At 51.7% G+C, this 15,280-nt stretch overlaps 1 protein-coding gene across 1 annotated transcript; it reads right to left on the bottom strand.

Annotated features, from left to right (window-relative positions):
- Nucleotides 1-4,636: 4,636 nt before the first annotated feature.
- Nucleotides 4,637-15,163, bottom strand: BROUX77_000914 (uncharacterized protein; the record flags this gene model as incomplete). The annotated part of the gene is made up of 1 exon (XM_073753571.1): nucleotides 4,637-15,163. One exon carries the CDS (start codon nucleotides 15,161-15,163, stop codon nucleotides 4,637-4,639), a length of 10,527 nt encoding a protein of 3,508 aa, XP_073609149.1.
- Nucleotides 15,164-15,280: the final 117 nt, after the last annotated feature.

Genomic DNA, 15,280 nt, shown 5'->3' with positions numbered 1-15,280 from the left:
GATGGGCAAGGAGAACACGAGGACATTGGCCACTATAAGTATACCAGGGTCGGTTGCAACGGTGCAGGATTTCGGGGTAGGCTTGTGTACTTTTGCTTTTTTAGGTACTTTTATGAGTCGCCTACACCCTGGGACCTCGTTTTAGCAAGTGGTCGGCCGATAAGAAAAGCAAGACAGTGTAATCAGGGTTGATAAATAACAGAGCCGGGGCGGCAGAATGCCGTAGCGTTGTCGCAGCTTGTTCCTTTGAGAAGAAAAGATAGCCAGAGAAGAAGGGCGTGAAGATTGCGGTGATTGCCGGGGTGGGCCTAGAGCAGGGCTTCGGCTTCGTGGATCTTGGTTGTCTTGTGCGTGGTGAGAGGAGCAAAACGCCGCAGTCGCAGCAGGAACAGATTTGAAGAAAAAGCAAGCTGTCCGTTGCTAATCAGACAATGCTGAATAAAACAGGGCGCTGAAAAAGACGTGCGTTTTGATTCGATGGGTTTGAGCCGTGTTTTCGTGCTTGTACGTAACCTAAATGCCAGACCATGAGTTGGGCCTATGACGGGTGTTTGCCTTGTCTGAGGGAAGGGTTCCTGGCAGGGATGAATATACTTTCAAACAGGCCAGGGTGAAGAGGGAAAAAAAAAATAGCACGTCGCTCTTGGGCTGAGAGAAGGGGGGGGTGAAACGTGAAATGATGCAGGCAAAAGGGGGCGTGTAGAGCTTGGTAGCTGAAGGAACTCTGGTGACGTTGTCTTGGTTTCTTGTTTGCTGAGACTCTGAGACTATGGCAAAAGCTTCCCCCACAGAAAAATTGAATTGTCGCTTGAGGCGGATTGGAATCGAGATAAGGCCAAGAACACAATGTAGGATGGGGTCGATGTGCCCGCAAAGCTGTCAAATCGGAGATCCGGAGTGAGATGGCTAAAAGATCCCGAGCGTTGGTAAAGTTGTAGAAAAGCAAACAGCAGAGCCAAGACGGTGCTCAGAGACAGCAGAACACCAGAAGGGGACCGGCAGAGAGTAGATCACAGGTGTAAAGCGTGTGGTTGAGTATAAGTCGGTCTAGACTTGACGATGCTTTTGGACATGCTAGTTGCCGAGCTTCTTGGCAGTTCAAAGGCCCAAAATGCTAGTTCGAAGAAAGCAATGTTAGCTTGGCGTCGAGACGGTCTCCAAGTTTCAGTATTTTAGTCAGATGGTCGAACCTTTTTTTTTACTCAACTTTCTTATGCGAGTAAGTCTGAGAAAGATGTTGGGCAATGTGCACAGTGGGCTGGCTAGAAGACCCAGAAAAAAGCATGTAAGTAGGCGGCGTGGGTGCGGCTGTGAGCCTGTTTGTTGGCGACTCTGACGATAAGCGCGACGAGATGACGAGACAAAGATCAAGAGACTCAAAGAAGTCGTCGGCGAGGGGGGGCAGGCCAGATTTATAGTAGATACGGGCGAATATGTGTGGGAAAGAACGCGTGATGGATGCAGAAGGTACGCGTGGGCGGGCGATGAAGATAAGAAGTCTTGGGCAGGAGAAGGGCAAACGTAGCACACAAACCCGGAAAGAACAAATTGGCAGAGCAAACGAAACGGTTTCACGAGGGTCTTGAAAGGAAACAAGCAATTGTCCGTCTTGGAAGGGACGGCAGGCAAGACAGTGGTTGGCAGCTTCTGGCAACTACTGCGAGGGAGGAATTCAAGTCACTGGCAGATGATTCAACTACTGGATCTGTAAATATACACAAGTGCGTTGTGGATGAATAGTTGCTGATAAGGCAACCACGGCTACATGATGATAGCAAGAACGGCAGGTCATGGCAGTTGCTGAAATAGAAATAGCACTAGCATGGTGCACTGCGTCATAGGCCCCTTCCGTGGAACATAGTTGACCACAAGATAACAAGATAAGGGGAGACACAAAAACGCCGGGTGAGGTGTTCATTTCAGCCTCTGTTGGCTACTCTTTTGCATTCTCGAGTGTGTCATGTCAATACGAAGTCGAAGCCGACTGGGCAGACGGCCACATTGTGCCCTGCCCAAAGATATTAGGCACTGGTTTCTGTCGTTGTTCGCAACGCTTGACAGGACGAGCACTAGATCAAAGCGCTTGTATTAGTTACTTGTCTTCCTGGGCGCATAAGGCATGGCAAACGCAACATTGGGACAAACAATGTTGCAATTTAGCTGCACACATGTATGCACAAGAAAAAAAAAAGACACCATCCGAAGCTTGGATTACAACAAATTGCCCTTCAATTTTAATCAGACGACAAGTCGCCTTCTTGCAGGCAGTTGCTTGGGCACAAATCTGGGGCCACCAGCCAAGGCAGCGAGCGATAACAGCGTCATTGGGCAAGAACTCAAGGGGGCAGCAGGTCTGTGGCAATGACTCTCGCTTATCCTTCCTTCTCTTTCTCCTCTTTCCTAACACTCACGCTCACATGTTGTAAAGTCTCCGCTTGTCTTGCGGCTTTCCTTTTTTTTCTTTTCGTTCTTTTGTCGCTTGGTTCTTTCTCTTTGCGTTCGAAGCCTCCCTTCCTTCCTCCAAACTTCCGACCCCGTTGGCGCTCTTTCCCTCTGCATTTCCATCCGTCTCAATCCCCGAATGACGATGTCATTGATGATGCTCGATTCAATCTTCCCCGTATCCACCTCCAAAGTGCTGGCAGTAGACTAGGCCCGATATGGACTAAGTAGCCCACAAACTGCCAGCAAAGACAAGGAAAAGGGCTGGTGGGGCTGCCGGTATCTCCGTCGCGAGGTTTATTATGATGTAGCTGCATACAAATCGCTACCAGAAGCCGAACATGTTGCACTCAGCCCTCTGTGTCTGTCCCACAAGGCGGCGGTGAACGACTGAGTTTGCGTCCTGGCTTTCTGCTTCAAGCCTGTGAAATCCCGCAAACGCCAGGTCGCGGTTGATCTACGGCTTGTCTCTGGGCCCCCAGCCAACCCCCTGCCCCAGGCGATTTCTGACTTCTCCCCCACGGCCTGACAAGCCCCAAGGACCGTCCCTCTCCTCGCCGGCTGGTTCTTATCTTTCTCTCTGCCTCTGCCCCCCCCCCCCCCCCCATGCAACAAGAACTAGTTATTCCCTCTTCATGGCATAAGGCAGGGCGCAGGGGCCATGATATGCCCCGGGCGTTTCCTTCTGGAAGCCCCATGAAGAAGAGGAAAAAAAACTCGTCAACATGTACAATGCCAAGTCATCCACAAGTCACAAGCCACCACTAGATAAGACCCAATTCCATTGGCCGGGCGCCGTATGATTTGGCCAGAGGTTCTGTCGCCGTCTTATCAGCACCAGCACATCTTTCCCTCTTCGCCGTCGAAACACCAGCTGTATTGGTCTCGGGTACTCGATACTTGCCCAGCAGCTACTAGCCCAACTGTGGAATCAAGTATAAGATACCTGCATTCAACTACAAGATTTAGCCTGGCCCGGCCCAGCCCAGTCTACCTTTATCGACACGCTACTAGCCTTGTCAAGGAATGCACAAAATCATTCAAGTCCACGAAAGACAAAGACACTCCAGTCCACATTCTTCCAACTGTCTGTAATGATATACAGACCCTACGAAACCCTAAGAACCACAATCCAGCTTCACCATCTCTCGTCTGTATGCTGATCTCGAGCTGCCGCAAAGAAAATCATGTGAAAAAGATTGTCACTCAGTCTCTGTCCTCCACTCGTCTGGGAAGAGCTTCCGAAGATACTCTTTGCACAATAACTTGATAGAAGATCCCTTGCCCCCTTCCCCCTCCTCTTGTTCGTCTCCTGTTGTAGATAAGGCCCAACAACAATCTGGGCGCATACAAAGCAATTGTCATGATCCTGTGCAGAGATTTCTCTCTCCTCCCCTCTCCTCTTCACCCTTCTACGCTATGCCTGCCGCCGGCTTGAGGCCAAGATGGGGAAAAAACATGGGCGGGCGGTGGGGGGGGGAGACTTCTTCCGTCATCGTAGAAGCCTTTTCATCCCGAGTCTGAGACTTCCATCCCACTTTTCTTTTTCCACCTTGATAACTATGGGATGAGTTTTGAAGTGGGGAGGAGGGGCGTGTAGTAGTAGCTGTGGATGTGGGGAAAGAAAAGAGTTTTTTGTCCATGTCCATCGTCAACAGTTCGTCCCTTAAGAGCTCTTTTTTTTTCTTTTTCTCTCAGTGTCAACCCATCCAGGGAAAAGACGATCCAAGTGCAACCCTGCACCTGCAACTCTTTTTTGTCCTTTGTCTTGCGGCTCCATCAGCACGTTGGTAATGCCATGTCACGTCACCGTGAATCCCTCGGAGACCCAAGCACTCATTCTAGGCAAGAGCAGCAGGACTCGACACAAGGCAATTGTAGTTCCAAGTGCCTATTCTTTTTTCTCTTCCCATTCGGAAGTGACATAATGACAGACTCGATCGGATCCTTTGCTCCGGACCCGCTCTCCCCGTTTGTCTTTTTTGCGTTGCTGCAAACTTTGATCACTATCACAGCCAATATTGAGAAGAAAAAAGATTATCTATAAGACACCGGCTATACTAAAGACAACAGAAGAAAAAAGAAAAACAAAATACATAGAGAAAAAAAAAAAGAACTTGTCTAGGTATATTGGGACACCAACTTTCAGGTCCCGAAAAAAGAAACACAATAAGAATGAGACGAGGACTCACTTTCACGAGTGGCTGCGGCTTGTCGTCAGCTGGGGACCTTGTGCATCTTCATCTTCGACTAGGTACATCTCTTCGTGTCCATTTCCATGTGCCGTGACCCGAACACGGTCCGCTGGTACCATAACATGGGCAGTAGACTGATCAGCTGCTTCATTAGCCGGACCAATGGTCCGAGTAGACGAGCTGCTTTCCTGCCGGGCCATGGCCTCGCTGTCCTGTGCTTCAAAGTCTGCGTGGTCGCCGGCTACAATTGTAGAGTCCCGGTGGTGGCCAGCTCCGTGTTTGCCAAAGGGTGAAAAGGAAGAAAACTTGTCGCGCAGCTTTTTGCGCTTGCCTTCGCCGCCAAAGCCAAAACCGTGCCCATGGAAGCCGTGGCTGCGACTGCTGGCGCCAGACACGGACAAGGTGCTGCTAGCTGCTCCGCTAGTGATGGTCGCTGTGTTGGTGGGCCCAAACGGATTTGTTGCACTATTGAGATGGATAGGGAGGCCATTTGGATGACTACTAGTCGGAGTATCAAGATGGCTTGCGCTTGTGACAGGCCGTTGCCATGTATCTTCACCAGCAGCCGACATTCTTGGCGTGAACAAAGACAGCCCGCCTTGGGATGTTGGACGGATCTCATGCGCTGACCGTAGGTTCCGCCCCGAAGACACTTCACCGTAGGACGAGGCGAGAGAGGCAGATTCAGACCGGGGGCTCCCGGAAGGGATGGGAAATGGCGAAGAAGGATTGTGTGTGTTGTTGGAGTGGGGCTTCAGCGACGGCCCGTAGCCCGAGCTTGGGACTGTGCCATTGGTGTTGCTCGTTTGACTCTGAGTCGTGCATCCCGAATGCACGGAAGAGGACCGGCTGTTAGACCGTGGTCTGATGCTTCTACTGGAACTGCGAATACTGGGGGGTGGTGAGCGTGAAAAGTCCACTGTTGACGTAGCACCAAACACACTAGCAGCATCATCACTGATGTTGGAGAAACTTTCGGCATAGCGCGCACTTGTACCGCCAGGTGTAGAACTTTGGCCGTTGCCATTGATGCTATGGATGCTCGGTGCTTTGGCAGCAGCGACAGCAGCCTGTGATAAAATAACCGACGATGACGCATGGGCAACACCCTTGACCTGGGTGGCGGCAGCAGTTGGAAGATGGCGCAGCTTGTTGCCAATGATGGCGCCAGTATGAGAAATCAATGCTCGAATCACCGCCTTCTTGAGAGCTTCAACCAAGTCCAAGTTAGACCAAGTCTTATTATGCCACTCGATTTGCGGCATGCGGAAGACAAGATCGTGAACATCCTCAAGATTCCGTACATCCTTGCCCTTGTAGCTCAGACACAATAGCACTGAGGGGACGTTGATGTGGGCAAATGACATGAATTTGTTCGCGCGGGCCATCATCTTGGTCACATCATCCGAGTGCGAGCCACGGCGACGTCTGCGCCTACGAGACGGCCGTGTTGACGTCTCTCGGCGACGGAGCCCAAAGCGACCCCCCTTCCCGGTTGCATCAGCCCCGGAGCCGCCATGGCCAGAAGTTATAGAGGTCCCAGAAGAAGCACCTCCATGTAACGCTGCCCCAGTAGAACTAGTTAGGCGAATTGGAGGCGGGCGAATAAGACCCGGACGAGAAAGCGACGATGTAGTTGGCTGTGCTGTGCTCCGCAGGGACTCATTGGAGTGCTTTTTACTAGGGAAACGCAAAGTATTGGCGCGCAAGGGCGTTTTGGAGGCCTTGAAGTTGCCATCTGTGCATTCACCTCCAGTCCGAATGCTAACCGACTTTTGTCTGCGACGATGTCCTCCATGGCCAAAGTGTGGGCCACGATGCATGCGATGATGACGTTCACCCGTAGCCTGAGCCGAAGAAGTAGGAGCTCGAGAGAGCGAGGTAAGTGTTGGTCTCAGGCGCATCTCCAAAGAAGCCGATGAAGGCGGTGCCATGTCGGTCTCAGGGCCGCTGAAGGGCACAGAACGGAAGCTGTCGTGGTACTCGACTTCCCCGTCAGTACCGGTGTCGTCGTCTGTCTCGGCATCCTCATCATCATCCTCGTCGCTAGCCAAACTACTGCTGTCACCATGGTGCTTGATGATGAAGGGGGATACATCCTTGGGGGACTCTCCGTCATTCATACCAGGGAAAATGTATTCAAGCAGCTTTTTGCCCACATCCCGTTCCAGCTGAATACGCATGGGGAAAAGGTTGACTTCAAAATCTTCCATGACTGTGATGCCAGCAATGGCCTCCAACATGTGCCAGTACACTTGTATCATTTTCTGACCTTGGAAAAGCGGCGCGTGTTTGGGGTCATAGTATGGGCTGATAATTTCAGGATACAGTGCGTTGGGGAGCAAGTTCAGGCCCAGAATTTTGCCAACCTGAATCAGGTTATTGTGAGACCCGTCCGAGCTGTCAGTGCGATGATACTCGAGATCACGGAGCTGCAGCTCTACAAGCGGTTCGCTGGTGCCACGAACCAGATGCCATACAATATCCCGTGCTGTGATACTCCAACGCAACAGAGGCGTACTCGTTTGCGCGCTGCCGTACGTGTGTTTGCGCTGTGAAGATGTAATGGCCTTCATCATGAAGAAAAGCTCCTCCTCGCAAGCAGCCAACTCGTTGCTAAGCGTTATACGATCTTTGTGGAGGTTGTTGGCTGAAGAACCATCACTACGCGACCCGCTAGCAACACCGCGAGGGAATGTCTGAAAGTGTTGTCGGATGCGTTCTAGCTGGCGAATGCGATTTTGCATCTTGCTGACCGTTTCGGGGATGCCACTGAGGTCTGAAAAGTCTGACGCTAGCATAATTTTTTCAAGGCGCTCGCTGCGGATCTTTTCTGTAGGCTCGTTGTACATGAGAAGGTCTAGCACAATAACATACATGGCATAGTACTGCGACGAGTTGCAGAGAGCCCGCGCCTGTGGGAAGTCAACCCAGAGGTAGTCCATACGGCTGTCAGTAGGCTCCTTGGCCGCTGGGTTAGCCGCGGCCCCATGCCGTGACTCGGGATTGTCGGTGTTGGGATTAGTATTGGAAGTGGAATTAGCCGTGGTATTTGTTTTACCCTGGGAGTCGTCGTTATTGGTGGATGTAGTGGAATCAGGGGCAGCGCTAGCCTCGGTGTTGATCTTGTCGTTGTACTTGAGACGCAGTGTGTTGAACTTGTCGTAACGTAGCATGCCTGATGTCTTTTGCACCACACGCTTGAACCCAAATGGATCAGTTTCAAAATCAAACATGACTTCCATTGGAACCCACGGAGGCCACATGGACCCTAGAGGAGCTCCATAAGAGCTCCCTCCGTATGCGCCCATGGCCACCAGCTGCGAGCTTTGGAACCACTTGCGGTGTGTGACAAAGAACTGCGTGCTGTCCATGTTGACCAAAAACCTTCGCTGGACCAGACCACTGACATTGTCCGACAGTCGCTTCTTGTCCATGACCTCGACCACTTTAAGCTCCATGCCCTTGGATGTCAGGAGCACGACATTCTTTTGGTTCTGGTCGCTTTGCAGCTGGATCTGAGGCGCAATTAGCCGAACATGGTAGCTCTTCTTGGGCATGAAGCCAGCTGAAATGCCAGATGACAAGTCTGATGAGCAAGCAGCACGGCCATCCTCCCCATTATTATTGAAGATGAAGCTGTTTGTGCTTGAGTCGCGACGGGCTCGTATCCGGGGGTTAAGGCTGGAATTGGAGCCACTGCCAGCGGCGTTGATGCTGGCTCCCGAAGTAGTGCCACGATCCCGGTCTCTCTCACTACTTCCACCACGAGTAGGATCCAGGTCGCGTGAGCTACCAATGCTAGAGCTACCAGTTCTGTGACCCAAGTTATGATGGCCATTGTCACTGTCCGCAGACGACTCGCCAATGAAACGTCGTCCATCCTCCATAAGCTTGCGTATCGCCTCGTCGGCCTCGGAAGAAATTGAAAACTGGTCGGTATCCTTGACATTGGTATGCGATCCGTAAACATGTGAACTACTGGATTTACCACCTGCTCCATAAGACATGGCGGTAGCCGAGCGCTTGGGGGCATTGAGCTTCGCCCGCTCCTGCTCTTCAACAATATCCAATATGAACTTGACTGCCGGCCGCGAAAGATAGTACACCAGACCCCGGCGCAGACTAACCTGGTCAAAGTAGCGTAGTACAATGTTTCGTAGCTCATTATTCCACTTGAAGTGCAGGTTGTGAATGACGAAGCGGTTGTTGTAGTCACTCTCAAATTCAGCACCTGTTGGCAGCTTTATTGATGCACCCGGGGGCATAGTACCCGAGGAGAAGGACGACGTGGAAGATAGTCGTTCATTTGTCTTTGGCCTCGGGCTGTCGGAACGGCTGTCAAATGAGGCTCCCGAGACAGACGCTGTTCGCACCGAAAGACCAAGAAGCATGTGTTCCAAGAATGCTTTCTTGTGGAGAAAAATCTCGCCTTGTCGCCGCAGCATTTCCAGCTGGGCCATTGACTCTGGATCGTGGTCTCTCTTAACAGCCTGAACTTCAGCCTCATTCATAGCCAGACCATGATTGTCCATTTGACCCTCGAGTCGGCTCAGACGGTCGTTGACCAGCCGCTCCTGGACACGGCGTGGATCATCGTCGTAACTCATGATACAAAAGTGGGTAGGCTCGTTGCCAAAGGGGCTTGTGCGATCAGGATCTCCAGCAATGACACCTCCAATATCCGTTTGCCTAAAGTATGTCAAGCGAGGAGAAAAGGCAAGTGGCAGAATATTAGTGTCCAGGTTGCACTCCGACGGCAAGATCCAGTCGAGCTCAACAAAGTCATCCATATCGATCCAGGTCATATCATTGTCGGGAATGGTGAAGCGTGAGTTATCAGGGCCATCGTCCTCCTTATCAGAAACGTCCTGCTTCATGCTGCTGCTTGCATCATCGTCCGCTGCCGTGGATCGCATTTCGGAGTTGGAGTTGGAATCACGCTTGGAAGTACCCATGGTGGCCGAGACAGCGCGGATATCCGTCGAAACCAAGTCAAGTTGTGCGGCGTGAATCTTAATACCGCTCGTTCTCGACTGTGTTTTGCGTCCATGATCCTGTGTATTGAACTCTTCGCGCCGTTGATGCAAGTCCAGCATGAAACTGTCGAAGCGCACCTTGAGCCCCGTGGCCATTGACCCATCTTCCAAATCTGTCTCTGGATCCTTGTGCTTGTAGATGTGTGTCATGAACAGAGGTGCCAATAGCAAGTTATATTTGAGCGTAGCCACATGTCGACCAAATTTCTTGCTGCCCTTGTCGCGGCCGGGCCACAGCTTTCCTTGTCGGATTGGTAACGACATGCCACCACCAAAGAGTGACAGCCACTGGTAGAAGTGCGTGAAAAATCGGGGAGTCATGTGAACTGTGTTGTAACTTCGCGAAGGCTGTGGGTTAGTAGCCATCCAGTCACGATCGACTGGAGCCCTTACAGCGATGGACAGGTGGATGTGAGATGAGCGGAAGCCCCGGAATGTGTCATAGGGAAGGCCAGAAACTGGATCAGGCTTGGCCTTGCTAGGCTCCTGAAGAACCACATTGTAGTGAGGTTTAAAGTCGAAGCTGCGCTTGCCGTTGGCAATAGCCTGTTCAAAAACAAGACCAATCATCCATTGCACTTTACCACCAAGCTTCATCACCACTTTCTGGAACGCCTGGCTAGTCATTGGGCCGCCTTCATCGCCTTCCAATGCAGGGTTATCATCTTGGCCATTTCGGCGCATCATGGCGCGTATTAGTTGCGCGTAGTCAGGAATGGCTAGCACGTATTCACCGCTATTAACAGTAATAAATCGCTTCGGATCATCCTCGGCGTTGAGGTTCAGGCGAACATCATTGCGCCAGCACATGAGGAAACCAGCTCCAGTGCCCGTTAAGCAGTACGGATCGCGTGTCCCCTTCAATGATAGAAGAACATCACCGTCTCCACGCCAGGCAATATGAATACGAGAATGGAAGCTGAGTCGAATCTTGTCCCAGAAGCCAACACGCTCCGAGGGGTCCAGTTGAGGTTTGGTGAAGGTCTCAATGACTGTCATCATGTCTTGGATGGCAGGCTGATAGCACGGAGCCCATGTGATGCGGGTGGGAAGCGCAGTGTTGACATCGACGTTCATGTCAGAATAAGTCTTGACAGCGCCAATGGTACGCCTAATCTCCAAACTATAGCCGTTGGTTTTGGCCCCCTCAAAGTCTAGAACATGGGGTTTGATGATGTCAACCCACACGGACCGTAGATAGTCAGGGCCACGGTATTCTTCGGCAATAACAAAGTTGGTTGACAACGAGAACGCGCTCTTTTTGGTCGATTGGGTGGCATCAAGCGGTGGTACATGAATAAATGGCAGCGGGTAGTCGCGCAATGAAATCCGGGCTTCACTTGTATCAATGGCTATGTGCAGAGGTACCAGAAGGGAGTACTGTGTATCCTGGGGGATGCCTTTTCCAACGTTGTGCATAAAGGCCGGTAGATCTTTGAGAGGGAAAGATGGCTTATCAATCGTGATTTGCAGATCAGTGAAGTATGCATAAGCCAAGGCAGCGCGCGGAGGAACTTCTAGGATTTTCTCAGAGTCCTCGATATCATCAGGCATGTTATCTGGACCCCAGGCTGCACGGCGGAATTCACGTGTTTGTTCTTCAGCCAAGGCACAAGCACGGTCGATGCGCTTCTTCCAACTGGTAGCATGGAGTGCATCAAGTTTAGCCCGGGCCTCCTCTAACTTGACATGAGGACTAGCATTGCTTGTGAGGCATGGCATGTTGTTCTCGGGGTCATATGACGGGCCGTGGAGTTTCAGATGGCTGCCATGGTGGTTGGAGTTGGACCGGTTGCGAGAGGTATCTTTGTCTATGCCTGATGTGCCGACAGATGTTTGGCCACGCTTTTGTTTGGACCGACTGGTTTTACGAGACTCTTCTCGTACCATCTTTGCCTTGAGACTAAAAGCCTCTTCTCTGGCCAATCTTTGTTGCTGTTCAACTAGGCCGGCGCGGTAGATAAGTCCTAGCTTCCACTCAAAAGCTCCATCTTCAATCTCAAACAAAAAGGCTCTGGTGCGGATGGATATCCGAGGAGGAACTTTGGGCCCGACGGGGCCTTTGTCAAATGGGAAGCTCTTTTCCCCATTAGTCTTGAAGCGATAGTGAAGTTGTTGTATACTCTTCATCGTGTTTACTAGGTTGTCTGTAATTCTATTCAAGAGAACCTCGTACGGAATGGCAAATCGAATAGACTCTGCATAGAGCTCAACCAGCCGGTCAGCAACATAGCCGCCACCAGCCACCTTCTTTCGCGATTGGCGGTAATCCAGGCGCGCTGCCTTGATACTTAGAATGCGTGACCAGACAGTGCTGATGCGGGGAGAATTGACATTAAGCCTTATGAGACGGGAAGTGAGATATGGTGCAGACCACCGATGGCAGCCGACTTCAAGGTCAAATACTTGAAGCAACATTCTAGGTTCGTGGGGCATGGTCGCCTTGATTTGTACCAGGGATACGTTGACGTCTGCGGTAAAGAGCTCGGGAATACTGGAGCTATGGAGTTGGCCTCGACTGAGAGACAAGGAGGAGGGAGATTGAGGAGGTGAGAGATAGCCCATTTCGGAGCCCAAAGCCGGCTTTGGTTCTGCCGGGGACTCTTCATCGCCGTCGAGGCTAGGCATGGGGGTGAATGCCTTTCTGAGTACCATCAAAGCAATTCCAATGGCATAGTGGCGATAGAGTGACCAGTTGATCAAGACGGCGCGCATATTGGCCTGAAGATGGAAGACTGGCCCATGAGTATCACTGGTGGAACTAAGCGTGATCTCGGCACGCGGGCAGCTGATGAATGGTTCAACTTCAGTGTGGCTAATAGACTCAATGATGAAGCCTTCCAGGCCTTTAATGTGAAAGCCTAGCTTCCTACCATCTCCCGGCACAAGACACATCTTTTTACGTGGGGAAGGTGAGAGGGGTGACTTTAGGATGTCAGTGTCGGGCGTCATTGAACGACTACGAGTGCGCCGACGGGAATTATGTCGCTGAAGACTGTCGAGACGCTGAGCGCGGTACTCTGTAGTCAAGGAATCAAGTTGAATGCTGATTCCGCGCGTATCCTCAGATACATTTGGATCGGTGCCGGCAACCTCCATGCTGACATCGGACATTTGGATCTGGACATGCAGAAGCCAAGACGGGAGTTTTCGAAGGAAGTTCTGTTTGGTTGACGGACGTCTATTTCTCTTCTTGTCGCCCCGGACGTCCTGGCGTAGCTGATGAATAATTTGCCGGAGGCCCTCTATGAATTCAGGGCGCAACATTTTGATTGTAGATGTTTGCAAATTGCCATTGACGACGACATACACATCAGGTGCTGCACTGAGCTGGATCTTCATGTCAAAACTTTCCGTCTGTGTCAGGTCCAGTCTTTCACCACTGGCGGTTTGGTAATATAGCTTGTGTGTCTGCAAACGCATGGTAGATGCGAGAGAGTAGTGAAGCTCCTGTACGGCCGAGTGGAAGGACTCGATTTCGAGGGAAACAGAAGAGACCGAGGATATAATGAGATCCGAGTCATCCGAATCAGCCGTTTTTTGAAGCGGTGAAAGCGAAATGCGCATGACCGGCTCATGCATGGAAAACTTTATATTAGCTTTGGGAAGCAGGCGAGAAATCAGATGGTGGTTTTGCGGATTGCCTGCCACTGGAGTTTTCATGGTCCGCCGTTTCGGTTTGGATTTGAGTAGCCGTATTAGAAGAGGGATATGGTGTGGGCTAATATCGAGCGAGGGCGAGGTGATAACTGAATTCGCAAAAAGTATATTGGTGCTTCTCTCTTCGGGACTCCCGCGTTTCACGAGTTCAACGGTTTTTGAAGGCAGTGTCGTTTTCATAGTAGTGGTAGCCATGGGAATGTAAATAAGTCGCTGATGCTTGCCAAGCCCATCATTGATTCCGACCGATATTGAGAGAGCGGCTGCTAGAGCCTCATGAGCAATATCATTGCTAGCAAAGTACATGCGATGGGCTGGTGATTTAGAATTGAGGCGGTGTAAGTCAATACCAACTTCCTTCATAGATGCTGTCATGGTCAAGGGGGACGCTCCGTGCTGATCATCTTCAGCCTTCTTGGACACGGCGACATAACTGACAGTAAACTGGACTTCTTTGATTCCACGAAGAATTGACATGACAAGCTCTTTGGAGTCGGCTACTCTCTGCAGCAGGTCATTGTCCACGGATGAGTTGAACGTCTGTATTCTCTGCGGCGGCTTAACTAAAGACTCGGGTTGAAAGGCATCATTGAGGCCAGGCGCAGCGGCAGAGTCACCATTTGCCTGTCCGCGTTCTTTGGTAGGCGTGAGAGTCGAGACAGCATCTTTCTTGACACGCATTTTCTTGAAGTTGGCTAGAGAGACAGCAAGGTCGTCCCATGGGATATGCACGCGGCCCAATTTGAGAGCAATGGAGGCATTGCGCAGTCCATCCAAGCTTTCAACCAAGAAGCCATGGACGTTGAGGGTGATATTGTCAACAATGTCAATGGATTCTTTTCCTTCTGCGGTGAATAGCACACTGCGCACAACGATGCTCCATTCGGCCTGCTCTTTTTTCTTTTTTGCCGAATTGTCGGTCGCATTGAAAAACCACGAACGGTCGACAAGTCTCGTACGAGTATCAACTCCCACATTGAAGCTTCCACACTGTATGCTGCCCACGCCCACCATGTTGATGCTAGAGTTAGTGACAACGAGGTCGATCAGGCGCAGCCATTTGATATTGCGGTGCAGCTTCTTGATTCTGTCTTTGAGCCTCGTGAGCATCTCCAGGGTCTTGCTCAGGGATGATGGCGCCGAGGGGTCCGAGGCAGACCTGGCAGAGTCGGCAGGGGCGGTCGGGGCGCCGGTTGTAGGGCTGAACGGGTCATCGTTCTCGATTGGGGAGTTGAAGGCGTCGCCATTGCGGGTAATTGTTGGCGTAGGGGCCGCGATATCAGTGTCGATCGGTTTGGGCTTGGCAGGCAGCGAGTCCGAAGGGGCGCTCGGGATATCTTCGTCTTCGTCAGTGGCTGAGTCGCAGCCATCTTCGGGGGGGGTGCTGCTCTCAAGTTGGGTGCGGTTTATGGTCACGGCAAGCTCGTCAACAACAATGCTAACCCAGGTAGGCTGGGCAAAGGTCGGGCGGTGGAGATTGAAGCCAAGACCACGGATATCTATCCGGATGCCATCGCGGGGCGTATACGAGATGCGGCGCAGAGAGGAGAAGCCGAGGCGCTGGATGGAGACGCCGGTGAGAATGCGGAGGATGGCAAAGAAGACGAGCGAGCAGAGATACAGCAGGACTGCTACGCCGAAGACGAACGAGGGGTTGAACAGGGCCATGGTGAAGCGGAGGCGGGCAATGGCCGACCGGTTTGGGGGAGCTGGGATGCACGCACGGGCGCTGGCGCTGGCAAGAAGACGAGTGTTGGTTAGCGAGAACTGGCATGTGGCGGCTGGCAAGACCGGGACGAGCCAGCTACCGGCGGATAAGACTCGCATTGGGGAGGTCTCTCTCTCTGATACGTATGTACGTACCTTGGGATGGCTTGCGCTCTAGTAACAGGTGAAAATCGCAGCGCTCAGCCCCATGGCGCCTGGACACAAAGCAGAAACGCA

Source organism: Berkeleyomyces rouxiae, assembly GCF_048999995.1.
Source record: "Berkeleyomyces rouxiae strain 22BRR77 chromosome Unknown BrBRR77_ptg000001l, whole genome shotgun sequence".
In the NCBI taxonomy this organism is placed as follows: domain Eukaryota; kingdom Fungi; phylum Ascomycota; class Sordariomycetes; order Microascales; family Ceratocystidaceae; genus Berkeleyomyces; species Berkeleyomyces rouxiae.
Note: the sequence above shows the minus strand (reverse complement) of the source record. Positions and strands in the feature narration are given on the sequence as shown.